Source organism: Ochotona curzoniae, unplaced genomic scaffold (genome assembly GCF_017591425.1).
Source record: "Ochotona curzoniae isolate NIBS_2020 unplaced genomic scaffold, NIBS_Ocur_1.0 contig_66, whole genome shotgun sequence".
Lineage (NCBI taxonomy): Eukaryota > Metazoa > Chordata > Mammalia > Lagomorpha > Ochotonidae > Ochotona > Ochotona curzoniae.
This window is the reverse complement of record NW_024466512.1, coordinates 22,601,174-22,617,642: the sequence shown is the minus strand read 5'-3', so window position 1 is coordinate 22,617,642 and position 16,469 is coordinate 22,601,174. Positions and strand designations below refer to the sequence as shown.

The 16,469-nt window shown below is 49.4% G+C and overlaps 1 protein-coding gene across 1 annotated transcript; it reads right to left on the bottom strand.

Moving 5' to 3' along the window:
• Nucleotides 1-1,197: 1,197 nt before the first annotated feature.
• Nucleotides 1,198-14,694, bottom strand: SCD (stearoyl-CoA desaturase). Its single transcript, XM_040992301.1, has 6 exons — nt 14,298-14,694; nt 13,585-13,870; nt 10,562-10,692; nt 8,776-8,981; nt 7,248-7,480; nt 1,198-4,787 (listed from the first exon to the last, which is right to left on the bottom strand). The coding sequence occupies exons 1-6, from the start codon at nt 14,319-14,321 to the stop codon at nt 4,588-4,590; spliced, it is 1,080 nt and encodes a 359-aa protein (XP_040848235.1). The 5' UTR covers nt 14,322-14,694; the 3' UTR covers nt 1,198-4,587.
• Between the last annotated feature and the right edge of the window lie 1,775 nt (nt 14,695-16,469).

Below are 16,469 nucleotides of genomic sequence, written 5' to 3'. Positions count from 1 at the left end.
CAGCTGAGTGGATAGCACGTGAATGAGAACACTTGGTGAGATATACAAGATTTCCAAACAAGAACAAATGATGGGTTCAGCTGATAAGCTCAATACCTCCTCCCTTATCCCATATGACCCTCAGGTCTATATAAAGTCTGATGCCACTAATAAACTCTGGCTTTCAACCGTCAATCAGAGTCAGTGTTGTTATCGGCTCTGTGCACCAAATCCATCACTGCAGAACAGCAAATTTCTCTATGATAAATATTCCCAGTTCTCTTGGATATGAAATTAGAAGGTGAATTGCTGAGTTTCCTATAACCTCTATGTTAAAAAAAAAAATGTTTATTTTCATTTGCTTAAAAGGTAGAGTGACAGAGTATTCTTCACCCACTGGTTCACTACTCAAATGCCCACAAACAGAAGAGTTGTGTGAAGCTGAAGCCTGGAGCCCAAAGTTCCATCTAACCCTTCCATGTGGGTAGCCGAAGTGCAAGCACTTGAATCATCATCCAACGCCTCCCAGTTTCACTAGTTGGATGCTGGATTAGAAGCAGAGGTGATATCAGTACTCTGTGGAATGTGAGTGTCCCAAGCAGGGGGCTTAACCTGTGAAGCACTAGCTCACTCTGCCCTAAGATTAAATCTAGATTCCTAACAGGACCTCAACATCTTTACATCATCCTCTCCCAAACATGTGACATGACCCTCTATTCTACATCTCATCCTTACAGGACAACTCAGGACTGTTCCCTCCTGAATTCAACTAACATCTGAATTCAACTAACATCTCTCCCTTTTCTAACATTTCAGACAGCAATGAGCTGGGCTGCCCAGTGGGAGTTGCAAGGTCACCAATAGCTTTCCCAGGATTGGGTTTCCTTTTGATCTCTTCCTCTCCCAGAATCCTCTTGGAACTTTTGTTTCCTCTTGGGTCTGTGAGACCATGTGATGACTGATGACCAGCCTGGTTGCTGGCAGGCTGAGATGCAGGAGGTGTTAGCGTTTGACCTAATGGCAGCCAGCTCTGGTTTGCAATAGCCTGGAGTTTAACCTAAAGTAACCTTTCTGAAGGGTGGGACAGATTCCTGGGTGTGAGTCAACCTGCAGCTTCCACTTCTGTTTTACTCTTAAAGGTGCAGGATATATATAAATAGGGTGATGGGCCATAGAAGCTGGTCCCGGGAGACTGAATCACAGCCAGACACAGTGCAATCAGAATCATTTCCCTTTTTATTATGAATCAACACAGTGTCAGATCAGTACAACTAGCTTCAGAGTTGACAGGAATAGAAACTTTTGTAAAATTATCAAGTGACAAATAACTACTATCCCAGACAAAGAGGGAAAATTGACCCAAGCCAGGAAGAGGTGTCCTGTGCTTGTTTTTGTGGCACTGAAGATGCGTCCTCATGTATTCTCTGAATAGTTATCCAGCACTTACCCATCTAACAGATTAAGTCAGCCTTGAGAGAGAGACTAAACAGAGTACCCAGGACATAAGAACATACAAGTCCACAGTGGGTACTGCTGCCATAGAAATCCTCAGGACTTGAGAATTCTTCTACTGAAGGATCCCAAAATGCTTTATAAAAAGTTATTAGTCATGCATCCAACCTTTCCTTTTGGTGTGAGTCAGTGTTATGGTGTTTATTTCACTAGGACAATGAGGCACATTATAATGGAATGCCTAGGGTCACAAAGCAAGTCAGTGGCAAAGTGGTAAGAAAGGCCTGGCCTTACCTGCCAGCATAACCTAGCCACCTTGCTTTCCTACCTTTCCTGCTGACCCATTTGAGGTATGCTTACAGAGAACTCACTGAGCATCCTAGCAAGCCAAGAAACTTCTTTTAAAATGTTACAGGCATCATTTATTTTAAAGACAAATTGCAAATTGAATACATTCAGATTATTTTCACTGTCCATCAAATGTGGGCACTGAACCAAAGCATCCCTCAGAAAAAATTTCCAAAGTGAAGCTCAACAAATCCTGAAAGCGATTAGCCTGATCCTTCCTCAGTGGGTTCCTTTTTTTACCTGCCCTTGCTGTGGACACACAGGTGCAAGAGGGCTCCACTGAGGGAGTGAGGGCCAGCTTCATGCTGCATGGATTAGCAAAGATGTAAGGCACTAGATAAGGTGTCAATACAGTCACAGCACAGAACTGTTAGAAAAACTCTCCTGCTGATTACATCTGAGTTACTCATTAATGTGGCAACCCAACTGGGGCTTAAAGGCTTGAAAATATGGCTCCTTACTCAGCAGTCACACCTGGAGGCCCGCAAGCTGAGGTGTCCCTGCAGCCCTGTAGAGATTCACACCATGAATCAAATCCATGAAACAGGATTAGAAGGGAAAACTGATTACATTGTTCATACGATGTAAAACAGGCTGCTGATGACCTGTGTGATGAAAACTGCCCTACAGACATTTCCAGAGGATGGACGTGCAAGTTGGCAAATGGCCAACAACTGTGACGTTCGATCAGATTCCTTTCTACTGAACTGAAAGGCTCCAAAGACAAGGATGCCTTTCATCCACTTTGATCCTGTGGCTTCTATTCAATTAACACATGTAACCCCCTTCTACCACGGGGGTCACAGTGACAAGTGTGTGGCATTGGACACTTCCAGTCATAACAGAGCAAAGCCTGGTTTGCGCACTGATGGCTAAGGAACAGGGGACAGGAGTCCAAGAATCTCAAAACACTGATGTTCTGCTTTCCAGATTCTCCTATGCTATTGGCTGTCCATGGCTGGGGGTGGAGGGGCAGTGATGCTGGCTATTTGTTGAACAGATAATCTGTTCAGCAAGGTGCATGGTGTCTTAGGTGTGTCTCAAGCTAAAGCTGTGCAGTACTCACTGCCTCAGGATTAGGGACTCATTTCAAAGTGAGGCACTTGGGAACTGGGTCTTGCTTCTTGTGCTTACTAGCAAGGACTAGGCATCCTCCTTCTTATACAAGCACTGCTCAATCAGCTGGGAGCCCTGATGCTCAGAGGTGCCAGCTGACTGAGCAAGCAGGGTACACTGAGCATGCTCTGTGCTCTGACCCCGACACATATCTTCCTTGGCTCAATGGCGTAACAGGAGTATATGGCTTAAGTATGTGTTATGTGAGAGGGCCTTAGGAGCCAGGGAGGGTTCTAGGAAGCTGTGCCAGCCATGTCTGGAGGCATCAGTGTGACCGAGGGGCACGGGAATGTGGAGCAGCTCTCCTTGTGGAAGGGAAGCAGAGGTCAGGGGCCCCTGAGCATTGTCTGCAGGAGGAGCTGCCTGGACAGCAGGTTGTCACTGTCTCTGAACACATGCATGGAGGCTGCCTTGCCAGAGCCAGAGTCAACATGAGGGAAGGGCCAAGATCAAAACAAGACAGGACAGAGCCAGAAGTGAAGAACATGTGTGGCTAACAGAGTCCTACCTTGCTTTCCAGGCACTCCTATACTCTAGGCTAGTTCTTAACAGCAAAATATCACTCAAGGCAAGAGGTCAACTGTCAGAGAACTAATACATGAACTTGACATTGAACAGGTTTCATTAGGACACTCAATTACTTAGAAATATGAATCCATGACAATGTAATGTCTGAATCCTTTCTTTAGAAAGTTACCACTTACAAGCTACCTATAGATCCTGCCCCTCAACCTCTCCATTCTCTGCCAGCCAATAAAGTGGGGGTTGGAGGTAGAAGGACCAGGCAAATCAGCTCATTTCCCCCATCCTTGAAGCTTCCATAAATATTCCTTACTCAAAGGAAAACACTTTTGGGAAAATATTTCCGGGTTCCAAGTAAAGGACTTAGGCTTACCTATTTTTGCTTGACCAAACTGTACAATGCTGCTGCCTTAACCTCTGTCCAGAGCCTGCTAAGGCATTGAGATTTGCTGTTGTGTGTTGCCTGTCCAAGCTCCAGGCCAGTCCTCCTCACAGTCAGGAGAGAAAGGAAGCGTTCCATGTGGAGGGGCTGCACGTCCTGGCTAGGCAGGCAGCTGTGTGCCTCCTCACAGCGAGACCATTTTCTGCTCAAATCCCACCTCAACCCCTCCCTCACTTACCAGTCATGCCTGGCAGCGAGCCTCTCTCCTGACAGTTGACCTGCACTCACTGTCCCTCTGGCTCAAGCCACCTATGTTAAAGCTGGACAGCACAAGAAAAATGTTACCCAGGGTTTAGAAGTCAAGAGACAATTCGAGTTGAGAAAGGAAGTTGATAGGAACAAAGCAAGGAGGAGAATGGGAATAGAATAGATAAGCAGGATTTATCAGCTTAGCATCGTATAGTTGTTGGTTATCAATAATTTTTTAAGAATGCTAAAATTTATTCTGATTAAAAAATTGACATAAAGTTTTATGTATTTCTCATGTACAACATGATATTTTGAAATATATATGTCTATACATATATATAAATGATTATTGTTTGGCTAATTAACATGTGGATTACCTAAATAAGTTATCAAAACCTTTGCATTTTAAAAAGATATTGTACTGGAATGGGTTAGGGTTGTCATCTTTAGTGTCCTGGGAGCATTATTCAGTAGTTAATAAACAGAACAGTGAACCTCTGCTTGGCTGGCTTTTGGAAAAGAAGATGATAACTCAAAACTCAGCCACTCTTGTGACTTCCATCTCCAGTCCTCTTAATCCTGGCCAAGACTGCAGCCTTGGATACTTTCTTCCGATCATAAGCCAGGCCCAGGGCAGCCATGCAGTCGATGAAGAATGTGGTGAAGTTGAGGTGCCAGCGGTACTCGCTGGTGGAGTAGTCATAGGGAAAGGAGTGGTGGTAGTTGTGGAAGCCCTCACCTGCAAGGAAAGCAAAGAGAGCCGTCATGGAGCTTTGCTGATTGCCATCTTCCTTTCATTGAGCACCAGCTTCCTAGCAGAGTACCTGAACCCAGGAGAAATCAGCTGTTGTGGAGTGGCGGGATGGAGGGAGGGATGGAACCAATCTGTTGTACTCTACTGCACACAGATCACGCCTGGAGGACATTAAGAAATGATTGATGAGGCCCCTGTCACACCTGCTTGCTTTTCTCAGGGTATGCATGAGTTGAGTAGAAAAGGTCTGAGTGTTGAGAATGTAGTATAGACTGAAGACTCCCAGAGTTTCAGGAAACATGACCTAAAACCCTAAAGGTTCTGTGTGTATGTGCATGCATGCACACTGGGGTGAAAGGGGAGAGCCCAGAATGAAGAATTTGGACTGTGTTGCTTACACAGTGAGCAAAGGAGCATGCTCTCCGCACCACAACAGCACCACCATGAGGGTGGGATGCTCCAGTGGAATAGGAAGAGTTGCCCAACAGTCAGAGGAATATGAGTCCAGCCCAGGGACTGCAAATTCCTCAGTCTCTGATGGTCCAGAGCAGGACTCTTTGCTTTTTTATTGTCTGAGCTTTGACCCTGGGCTGGGGGTGATGGTGATAAGGAGATTCTTTGAGGAAAGAAGAAACAAATTGCTTAAATATTCCCTCTAACCTCAGAGATGCTGAGAAGTCATGGAATAAACATTTCACATGGATCGCCAGAGAGAAATAGAACATTCTGTACTGAGAATAACTCTGCAGCAGTCAAAGGGAGGTTGCCAACTCTTGCCTGGACCCCTCTTTTCTAGCTGCAAGCAGCACTGACACACTGACCCTTGTCAGGTCAGGGTGAAGGGATGCTGACAAGAGGCTGTTGGGCCTTCTGTGGGAAACCTACTCCAGATAGGGAAGGGATGACACTAGCAACAAGCAAGGCCATGTGTCCTTCAGAGAGAGTGATCCCAGGTAGCTCATCTCCAGGTGGGTGCCTCCTCTGTGAGGCCTGATCTCCCACAGTGTGAGCTGAGAAGGAGGTGGGTAAGTCCAAGGTTCAGGTGCTGATAGAGGGCTGCTGAGCTCTCAAATGAGTTACAGTGATTCTCTGGGTGAGCACCTGCGTGGCCCACAGACACCAGCCTTAACATAGAGTCAGTCCCCGCTGTGCAGAGAAAACTGAGACTGGTATAAGGGAATGTCAGTGGGTCCAGTTAGCACAAAGGCCACAGTGGGTTAGACGAGGATGTCAGCTATTGTAGAGATGGGATTAACATGTAGGGGAAGTGTGTCAAGAAGCAAAATGGAAAAGCAGAAAACAGGATGAGGGAGGAACAGAGGGGTGGGAAAACGAATAGGAGAGCAGAAATATGGAGAAATGAACGATAAACAGATAGCTGGGGGGAAGCTCACTCTGGGCTTATTGAACACTTAGGTCTTCCATATAAAATACACCTCAGTGGAAGAGGCCTTCCCTGTAACAGCATGGGTGGTTCACTTCAAACATGGGTCAAAGTGAGACCACCCAATGGTAGGTGTTTGAAATAAAATGAGAAATGCACAAAAATCGGATGACCAACAGCAACGAGCACTGATGGAGGAGACCATTGGTTCTGTTTTGAGAAAACTAGTTTGAGACATTAGTCCAAGCCTATACACAACAGAGTGGGGAAAAATGGAGATGGAGACAACCGGTAGAGAACTCTGTTGCTTGCATCTCTAGTAATCGAGATTGGAGCTATAGGGAGAAATACATTCAGGGGCAGGCAAAATTAGATCAGGAAGCAAGAATCTAACATCAAACTAACTACCTTTGTGAGAAATTTCCTAAGCCGTGTTGTGGGAAATAATATGACAGAGTAGTAAACGAAAGAAAAGACCTTTCAAAAGGGACAAGGGTATAGGGGCTGATGGGAAAGAAGCACCAAGAGTTGGTCTGATGTTCTTCATATTGGAATCACTAAGCAATAATGTATGGCTCCCACCTGAAGTATGATGCAGGGAGGTAAAATATACACTCAATGTGACAGTTCAACAAAATCCCAAACATTTCCACATTTTATACAGCATTTTTACATAGACAATGCCTGTCTAACAGGTCACTGTGATTACCCCATTGTCTTATACTTTGCCTGTTCTTTTCCCTTGGCCATGCAAGAGTGAAGTCCAGGAGAAAGGACAGCAGGAAAAAAAAAAAAAAAAAGAGAAGAAAAGAAAATCAAAACACCTAGCATTTAGAAACGATTTGGAAATCCAGAATCATAGTGAAATTTTCTTAATCTGTCATTTCACACAATACTTATTGCCTATGCATAAGGGTTTTCCAATGTTGTACCCTTCTTTCCTGATGGGGAAAAACGAGATAAAAATGACCACAAGGCAGATTAAGCTGTGATTGCTGGTTCCTAGCCTATACACTTATCAGTATACTACAGCACAGTCTTGCTATGGACTGATGACTTACCCACAGCTCCCAGAGAAACCAGGATATTCTCTCGGGATTGAATGTTCTTGTCATATGGGCGATATCCATACATGTGAGCAGCACTGTTCACCAGCCAGGTGGCATTGAGCACTAAAGCATAACGCAGGAAAGTGGCCACATACAAGCTGTGTCGAAAAGTTTCACCCCAGAAGTACCAGGGCACAAACGTGGGCAGGATGAAGCACATCAGCAGGACAGCAGGTTTGTAGTACCTGTGTAGAGAGATCGCAGGCTGAGCTGGGCCCTGGGATCAAGACCTGCCCCTTACCGTCCCTCTCACAGGGCTGGGCTGTCTCTTTCTTCCTCCTTGTGAGCACATAGGTGGGATCAGTTGAGCATGCCAAGACTGGCCCTCTCTGTGCAGATGGGGTGAAGAGGAGGCTGAGGGACTTCTCTAGCCTCCCAGTATGGGAACCAGCCCATCATGGCTAGGATGCTGGGCCCCTAGCTCTTTCCATTATGCACGAAGCCCTGGTGGTGAAGTGATAGGTAAGGTCCCTGCCCCTGGAGCTGCAGAGTCCTGCTCTCTGGGCCCATGTCTCTCTGCCTTTGGGCTCCCTCCTCTTCCCCATCGCATTTTGGGCACAAAATCCACAGGTAGTGTTCTGCCTCCATTTTCTGTGATGCCCCTGCCTGTTATTCTCTTCCCTTGAAAGAGCACTGAATAGCCTTCGTCACATATGAGGCCTGTCCCTCTCTTTATTCTCCCAGGGGACAGGCCATTGACAGACTGCAGGAGGGATCCCCTTCATCCTCACTGTGGATCACTGATGTTTCCTGTGAGTCCATCCTTCCTGTTCCTGCCCCTGCTTCCCCAGGGTGGGTTCCCTGGCCCCCTAACTTCTGTCCCTGCCTCTCCTCTCTGGCCCATGTTCTGAGAGCTGCCCTTCTACAGGACACTTCATACTGCCATCCTGTGCTTACCCAGGAGTGCCTTCCTGCTGTGCCCAAATCGCACCCCATGTCTACCTTCCTGACCCGATCAGGACACAGGCTCTCTCCAGTCTATTTCCTGTCCCACCCTGTCCTCCAGGCAGAAGCATTTGGGGTGGAAAACTCTGGGTGTTGTGGCTCATCTGCGCTTTCTGTTTGCGCTGTTCCTGCCCATGTGTCCTAGTGAACATTCCTGTCCCCTTGTGGAATTTCTGCAATTCTCTTCATAAGCCCTTTCCTGGAGTCCCCACCATGTAGGCTATCTCACTGTCATGATTCTTCAGGTACTTGGATTATCCTGCACTGTCCCGTAAGCTACTAACTTCATGAAAGTAAAAAGTGCTATACTCATTTAAGTAATCACGTGTTGTGCTTGGTTGATTTAATTAAGGCAGCTCAGAGAAGGAGGACCAAAGCCTTGGTGCAGGGCTGTGGGCCTGAGGTTTGCAATGATGGTTTTGCATCTGCAAACACAGTCAGTTATTCAACATGAGCTTACTAAGGCAATGGAGTAAAAGCAGAGTCCCTCTGCCACAGGTGCAGGATCACCCTAGCTGTACAGTTCCTCACTCACCTTCTCTGGAACATCACCAGTTTCTCAGCTTTGAGGTCAGACAGGTCCAGCAGCCCACCCTTCTCCTTGACGGCCGGGTGTTTGCGCACCAGCAGCCAGCCCACGTGAGAGAAGAAGAAGCCGCGTCTGGAGTTATGGGGATCAGCATCAGTTTCTGAGAACTTGTGGTGGGCGCGGTGGTCTCGGGCCCATTCAAACACATCATTCTGTAGGGACAGAGAATGGAGGCAGCTGAGGAGAGACGTCCTCTGAGGAGAACCCCGAGTCTCGGGCATCCTCTCAACCCTGGGGCATCCTGGAGGTACTGCCCCTCTGCCACACACTGCCACTGAGGCTCTGTGCCCTCCAGAGGCTCTGGGACAGTCCCTGCCACCTCCTGGGGGTCACCTGATGGGTGGGGAAGGCCCCAGAGCACAGGCAGCTTCATCAGGAGTGAGCACCGCACTTCCTCAAACAGAGGAGATTGGGAAATGTCTTCATGGTCTGCCTGATCCCTGGACAAGAAGAATGTGAGGCAGGCCATGGAGTGTTAGGGTCCTGGTTGGGGAGCTCCATTCTAATGGCAAAAGATGGCTCAAATTGCCTGGGTATCCTTCCCATCCCTTAATGAAGGTACCAATGGCTAACGCAGGACACAATGATTAAAATGTTGCTAGAGAGGACTGTGTGTGGATTGATGCCTAGCTTCAAGTCTAAAGACAACTGTTGATTGCAGGTTTCTGCTAAGGCTCACCCTGCAAGGCTACAGGATGACACCTATGGTCTTGGGATTCCTGTGGCCCATGTGGGGAAACTGAATGGGGCCCATCCCACTGCTGCTGCTGTAGGCACTTGGGGAGTGAACCAGTGAACACATCTCTTGGAATCTATCTCCATCCCTCTTTCAAACAAAATAATTTAAAAATATTAATGTAATAGTATATTCATATATATTCCTTCCTCTTTCTTGATGGGACCTATCAAGGTATGCGTTACTATGTGGAGATGATTAAGTAAATGTGTCAAGTAGCATGGACAGTGCCATGAGCAACAGGACTAAGTTGATTCCCTTTCTTCTGTCCCCAAGCTAAGCCCCACACCACTGCTGTCCTTTGCCCCTCACCACATCCTACTGACTTTCAGAGTCTCTCTTCTATATTCTTTTCATTCCATCTCTTTTTAGCTGAGAATCTTCAATTCCTGACTTCAAGGCAGCTCAGGACCACAGTGCTTGTCTATCATTCTGTCAGTGACTGTGTTTCAATGGGGGATCATAGCAGCTACATTGCAAGAGTCGTGGATTTAATGAGCTAACCTGTGTCTGCAAATGCTTAGATGAGCACTAGGTATGTAGTCCTTGCTATAAAGCTGTTGTCTATTGCAAAACCTCAGAGTGCAGCATTCTGGGAAAACTAATTTCACTGCTGTGTTATCCTCGGATGTTCCAGTTATACTGTGCATTGTCTACTATCTGCCCAGGAAACCAAGGTTAGTTACTGCCTTGTGGCTCCTGTGGACAGAGGGGGCACCACCGCCAGACAGAATAATGTGGGGACTTTAGGATCAAACCAGCCCTATCTGTGAAGAGTATGCCCTACTAAGCTCCCCTTCCCATTCCAGGGACTCAGAGCGTCCACCTGCTTTGCAGACTTCACAGCTGAGCCTGTACTTGCAGTGACATAGAGAAGAGGAGAGTGCCACGGCTGTCAGACTGGCTCCTCTGTAGGCGCCAATCCCCTCTGTTCTGCTCCCAAACCATCTCTAGGTTCAGTGGAGAAACAAGAGCTGAGCCCTGCCAGTTCCTTACCTGGAAGGCCATGGTGTTGGCAACGATCAGGAAGAGTCTCAGGGGCAGCCGGGCTTTGTAAGTCCTGTGGCTCCACAGACGGTGTGCTCCTGCTGTGATGCCCAGGGCACTGACTAAGTAATAGAATATCCCTGCCAGGAAAAGACAGTGGGTGTTAGGGATGGAAAGACAGTAAAAGTTAAGGAAGCTGTCCCGATGCCAGAATCTTGTCTTGTCTTGTCTTAGGCTTCAGGTGAGGGTCTGCTTGCTTCCAATCTGGAACCCCAAGAGCTATTGGACATAAGCGCCAACTGGAAAGTGGGTAGTTGGGTGTACCCATCACTTTCAGTTTTCAGCAGCCTAGGAGGCAGGGGCTGAGCCTTATTGGAAACTGTGAACCATAACGCCTGGTGGCTAAATCCTTGCCTTGCATACCCTAGAATCCCATATGGGCACTGGTTCAGGTCCCAGCTGCTCCACTTGCCATCCAGCTCCCTGCTTGTGGCCTAGGAAAGCAATCAAGGATAGCCCAATGCCTTGGGACTCTGAACTCATGTGGGAGACCTAGAAGAAGCTCTTGGCTCCAGGCTTTGGATTAGCTCAACTCTGGCCATTGCGGCCACTTGGGAAGCAAACCAATAGATGGAAAATCTTTTTCTCTGTATATGTGCCTTTCCAATAAAAACAAATAAATCTTTAAAAAAAAAAAGTGCCTGGGGAACTGGTTATAGTTAAGAGACACCGCATAAGCAGCACGTGGTAACTGTCCTGTGTGCCTGTTGGAGCCATAGACAGGAGTTTCCTAACAGCCTCCTCCTCTCCCACTCCACCTCCTCCACCCTATTCTCTCCCTCCCATAGGACCCCCTGGAGAGCCATACAGTCTGAGTGTCCCAGGGAAAGTTCTTGCCACATTCCTGCCAAGCTGGACCTTAGGCCCTAGGGGACTCGCTGATGTTAAGCCACGTGGTGATAAATGGCCTCTTCCCAGGACCAGAACCTGCCTGTCTCTGTACCTGCATAAACAACTGCTCAGTGAGAGCCTTGCAAGCACCCAAGACAAAGCAAACAGCCCTGTGGCAAGAGCGCAGGGGCACTGTGCTGGGAAGCAAGGACCACTTCACGCTGGCAAGCTGACAGGGAAAGCACCTAATACCCCAGACTAGCACGGGAACTGGGAAAAGAGCCCAGGCACTGTGGTGCCTCTGTCTCCAAGACAAAGATTGTTCATGTCCATACTGGTGATTGAGCAACACCTCATAACTGTGGCCTGAAGCAAGAGTTTTTCCCTGGGGCCCTCAGGGCTGCCACGGCAGTCTATTCTGTTCTTTCCCTCGGGGCTGCTCTGTGATGTTCCAAAGAGAACTGGGTAGAAGCTTCTGAATGTAGGTCAGTCAAGAGAACTGCTGCAATGACACCCACATAACTTGAAAAATATGACCTACCTAGTGGTAAAAAAAAAAAAAAAAGTGTTGCCACCCCAAGACAAATGGAAAGACATCCTGAGGAAGGGCCTATTTTCAATAGTCTTTGACTGTGGCACTTGCATTGTCTTCCATCTAGAGGCTCAAAGACCTCCAACACAATATCACTGTGCAAGTGCCGGGATCCCATATGACTGCCAGTTTGTGTTCCAGCCGCTCCACTTCCCATGCAGCTCCTGCTTATGGCCTGGGAAAGCAGTAGAGGACAGCCCAAAGCCTTGGGACCCTGCACCCATGTGGGAGACATGGAAGAAGCTCCTGGCTTCAGAATGGCTCAACTCCAGCCATTGCAGCCACATGGGGAGAGAACTGACAGATGGAGATCTTTCTCTCTGTCTCTCCTTCATCTGTAAATCTGCCTTTCCAATAAAGATAAATAAATCTAAAAAAAAAAAAAGGCTCACAGAAGCTCTCTCACTTGTTCTTACAGTTTTAGGAAGATCCATGAGGTCCCATAAGATCTCCCTGCCTGTCCATAGAACCATCCAGCAGGATGAGCTTCATGCAAAAGTGCCCCACCAGAAACTACTCTAGGAAACCTCAAGTTAATTCAGGGGATGAGGTTCCTAGTTCAGGGCCCCTCATGCTGGGTCGGTAGACGTTCCTGAGGCCCCTTCCAGACTGAGGTTTCTGGGGGCAGACGTGAAACTGCATCGAGAGCACATGTGTGTCCTGAGGGCAGGGGCGGCATCCCTGACCAGATGAGCCAAACAAGGTCAAGCAAGAACTGGAAACTGGCTCCTTCTCACCCCAGCCTCCAGGCCAAGGCTGCACGGGGCTTCTTTTCAGACCCTGCCAGGCTATTCCTGATGAAATTTGGGAGACGGCCACAGAGGAGTAGGGAAAAAGGTTGAAGCCAGGAGCTTGGCACTTCACAGCATCAGCAGAAGCCTGGGAAGGGCTGCATGGGAGATGCCACATGAAGCATGTACTTTTTATCAGCTGCAGAACAGATGACAAGCTGTGCAGTACCCTGGAGACATGCATGAGCAACAGAGCACCACATCTGTGTACTATGTACTGGTGTATATAGGAACCTTCTCCATCCTTATCTATACCAAAGGAGTGTGGCCTGGCCAAGGAAGAGGACTCAGAATTCCCTGGATAGTCACCTTTGCCTTCCTGCTTCCAGCAAGCCCTCTCCCTCAACAGAGGCCCCCTGCTCGATCCCGAGTGGGCCCATTGTCCACCATAAAGCCGTGGGTGTGTGCCAGGCTCCCCTGCCTCTCACTCAGGGGCTGGTCTTGTTTCTGGCAGGGCTGAGACAGGAGCCAAGCAAATGACTCAAACATCAAAGTTCTCAAAGCCGGCCGACTCTGGCACAGGTCACTTCAGTCACATGGCACATGGTCTCAGAGCTCCTTCCTGAAGACCCTTGCTAAAGGGCCCCCAGGATTCACTTTCCAGCAGTATCCAAGCCCCCAGACCACGTTCCCAACCCAATGGAGAAATGCCTGGCAAAGCCAGGGTTGGGAGGACCCGGGGCTCTGTGGGAGAGCCTGCCTCCCTCCAGAGCAGGGAGAAGCCCTGGGCTTGCTCAGCAGGGTGGGAAGCCACTTACCCCAGAGCCAGGTGTGGAACTTGCAACTGGGCACCAAGGTGATCCCATACAGGGCTCCGATGTGTAGCAGAGCCATGAGGATGATGTTTCTCCAGACATACTGGAGCTTGGGCCTGGGGCCCTCCTCGTCCTGGTAGCTGGGGTCATAGATGTCATCTTTGAACTCAGGACGAATGTCTTCCTCAGCGGGCAGGGGGTTCTTCCCCAGCTTGTCCTCTCCACCCTGTGGGAGCCTGGAGTGTGGTGTGGTGACAGTAGCAGTTGTGGTTGTGTAGGAGCTGGAGACCTGTATGAGAGGGAAGAGGAGGCAGAGGAGAAAGTGGCAGCCACTTGACTTTCTGATCCTGCAAGGGATAAGGGAGCGGTGCAGGCTCAGACCCTGGTTCATCACTAGGTGTTAGGGTAGGTCGAGTGTGCAAAGTGAGGAAGGTTGAGGTTCCCAGGAACTCTGCAGAGGGAGTGGGGAAAACCTGGTGATGAAGTGCTCTCACTCCTGTTAATACACAAAGGAAACGATGCAAGTATACATAAAGTTGCCTGCAGGCTGTGCTTTTCTTTCAAAGTTTAAGAAAAAAGGTGGGGTGGGGTGGGGGGAACCAGTACTCTGATCAGAACGAACATCTGCAATCCAGTGAGGCCGGGCACCTAGGGAGAGATGACAGAGCCCCAACGGGGCGAACCCACTAGCTCGGGGCGGATGCTGGGAAGCTCACCTCTTGTAACAAGTGGGCGGGCATCTTCTCTGGCCTCTGGGTTGCTGGATCGCGTCAGAGGCCGAGAGTGAGGACTGGAGTTTGGAAGCGCTGGGAAAGACGGAGGGCTTGGGATCCGGAGCGCGCTGGAGTGAGAAGATCTTCGCTCTGCGGTCGGAAGCTTTGTGGGCGCGAGATCGTGTAGGCTTCTGAACTCGATGTGCGAGGGCCTCCTCGCGGCCGTGTATTTAAAGGCAAGAGCTGGCAGTGAGTGCTCGCGTCCTGGATTTCCTCAGACCCCTCTCATCCGCTGCCAAGCAGGAGCAAAGTACGCAGAGCTGGATTAATGTGGAGCCCGCGTGGAGGTGAGGGCGGGACAAGGGAGGGGACAGAAAGGTGGGGCGGGCAGCAACTACAGTAGCCACGCGGGGATGCTGCAGACTCCAACGCGCCGCGTCTGCCCCGGCCGCTGCCCCAGGGGAAATGCTAATGAGGCTTCTGTGAACTCTGACGCGTCATTGGCCAAAGGGAATTTGGTGCCACCTAGGCTGCTATTACCATTGGCTCGGCGCAATCTGCTGTTCCCTCCGCCGCCGGCTCCTCGCTCCCCCTCCCTTCCCTCTCTCTCCCACCATGCGCGGTGCCTCTGCTTGTTTTCAGAGGGGCTCGAAACCTCCGTCTGGCGGACAGGACTTTGTGTTGCAGCAGGAATGTCAGGGAGTGGAGCAAATGCCAGGGAACGGGACACAGGTTGCACAGAAAGTATCTGGGAAGCTGCAGTGGTGCCCACTGCTCTCTTTGCCACCTAACCTTTCCATTTCTTAGATCCTAGAAAGGGGACGCTTGACTGTCACTCCCAGAATTGGAGCCCCAGGCATTGGACCAACCCCTACCTCCAACTCCCCACCCCCACCTCCATCCCTAGAGGATGCAACGATAGGGGTTTTGGAGGGACAATAGCTCCAAGACGGAGAACCCAGAGCTGGCTGCATCTCCCAGGCTGAGTGCATGTGAGTCTGCACGTACTCTGCGGGCAAACTGGGCAGTCCCATCAGCAAGTCATGCTGCAGCTGTGCAGAACACGTTGGATCATCATGTTGTAGGGAGAGGTTGTTGGGGGAGTGTTGGACTCTTCCTGAAGAAGAGCAGTATGCCCAGTCTCATGTCCTCACAGCAGCAGGGTAGGGGGTTGAGGATAGAATGAGAGGAGCCTGCATGTCTTGAGTGATCGCTGCCAGTTCACCGTCATTTTGCTGTATTTTGCTCTGATGACTCTGCGAGGTGGGCATTTTGTAAACCCAAAGGAAAGAGAAGTTGTGGGCAGATGCCATACTTGCTCTTGGCCATAGCAGCCAGGAAGTGGTGAGCTCAGACTCGGCTCAGAAATGCTAAAACAAAGCCCAGCTCTTAATACTGCCCAGGACCTTAGGGTCCTAGGATACCCAGAGCTGTGACCCATGGACCTGTCCCTTTTGCCACATATTCTCTGTGCCCTGAGGAGCCTCATCTACAGAGCTGGAAAGCAGGGATGGCATGCCTTCAGGCAGTCTCGTTCCATGCCCAATGTGCTCCACACTGCCCAGGATCCTGCTGCCGGAAGAGAAGAAGGCCAGGAGTCCTGTGCTGAGGATGGGCTCCAAGGAGGGGAGCCCATGGGCTTGCCCGGAGGAAGACAAGGCAGCTCCCCTTAGGCCCTGTGTGGTCCCTGTGCCATGCAAAGGAGCTGAGTGAGAGCAGGTGCTCTTGGAGGGCACAGTGGGTCTGATTGTGGTTGGGGAGAGTTCTGCATGGGCAAGGAGTCCTTGCTGTGCTTCTGCTCCTCAGGGTTTCTGCAGGGAGGCATGTGCCAGCCCCTTTCCAAACAGCAGGTGTCACTCAGTGGGTCAGTCTGTTTCATCTGCTCCCACAGAGCAAACTGCTGTGGAACAGTTTCCATAACAGCAAATATTCCTCACAGTTCTGGACACTGGCAAGTCCTAGGTCAGACACCGGCAGGTGGGGTGTCTGGTGCAGGCCCCTTTCCTGCTGTGTGGATGGCCATCTTTCACTGTATGTTCCTTTGGGGGAGGGGTCTGAGATATTTTGGGGGATTCTTTTCCAGAGTCAGTGATGTCATTCATGAAAACCCTGCATTCATGACCCAAACACCTGCTAAGCACCAAGCTCAAAATAAATACAAAATTCCATCCCAAG

Coding starts and splice junctions, on each gene's coding strand:
- SCD (XM_040992301.1), bottom strand. CDS start 14,321: ATGCCCGCCCACTTGTTACAAGAG. Junction 13,871..14,297: donor CCGCCCACTTGTTACAAGAG/GTGAGCTTCCCA, acceptor CCTCTCATACAG/GTCTCCAGCTCCTACACAAC. Junction 4,788..7,247: donor GGTTTCTCTGGGAGCTGTGG/GTAAGTCATCAG, acceptor CTTTCCTTGCAG/GTGAGGGCTTCCACAACTAC.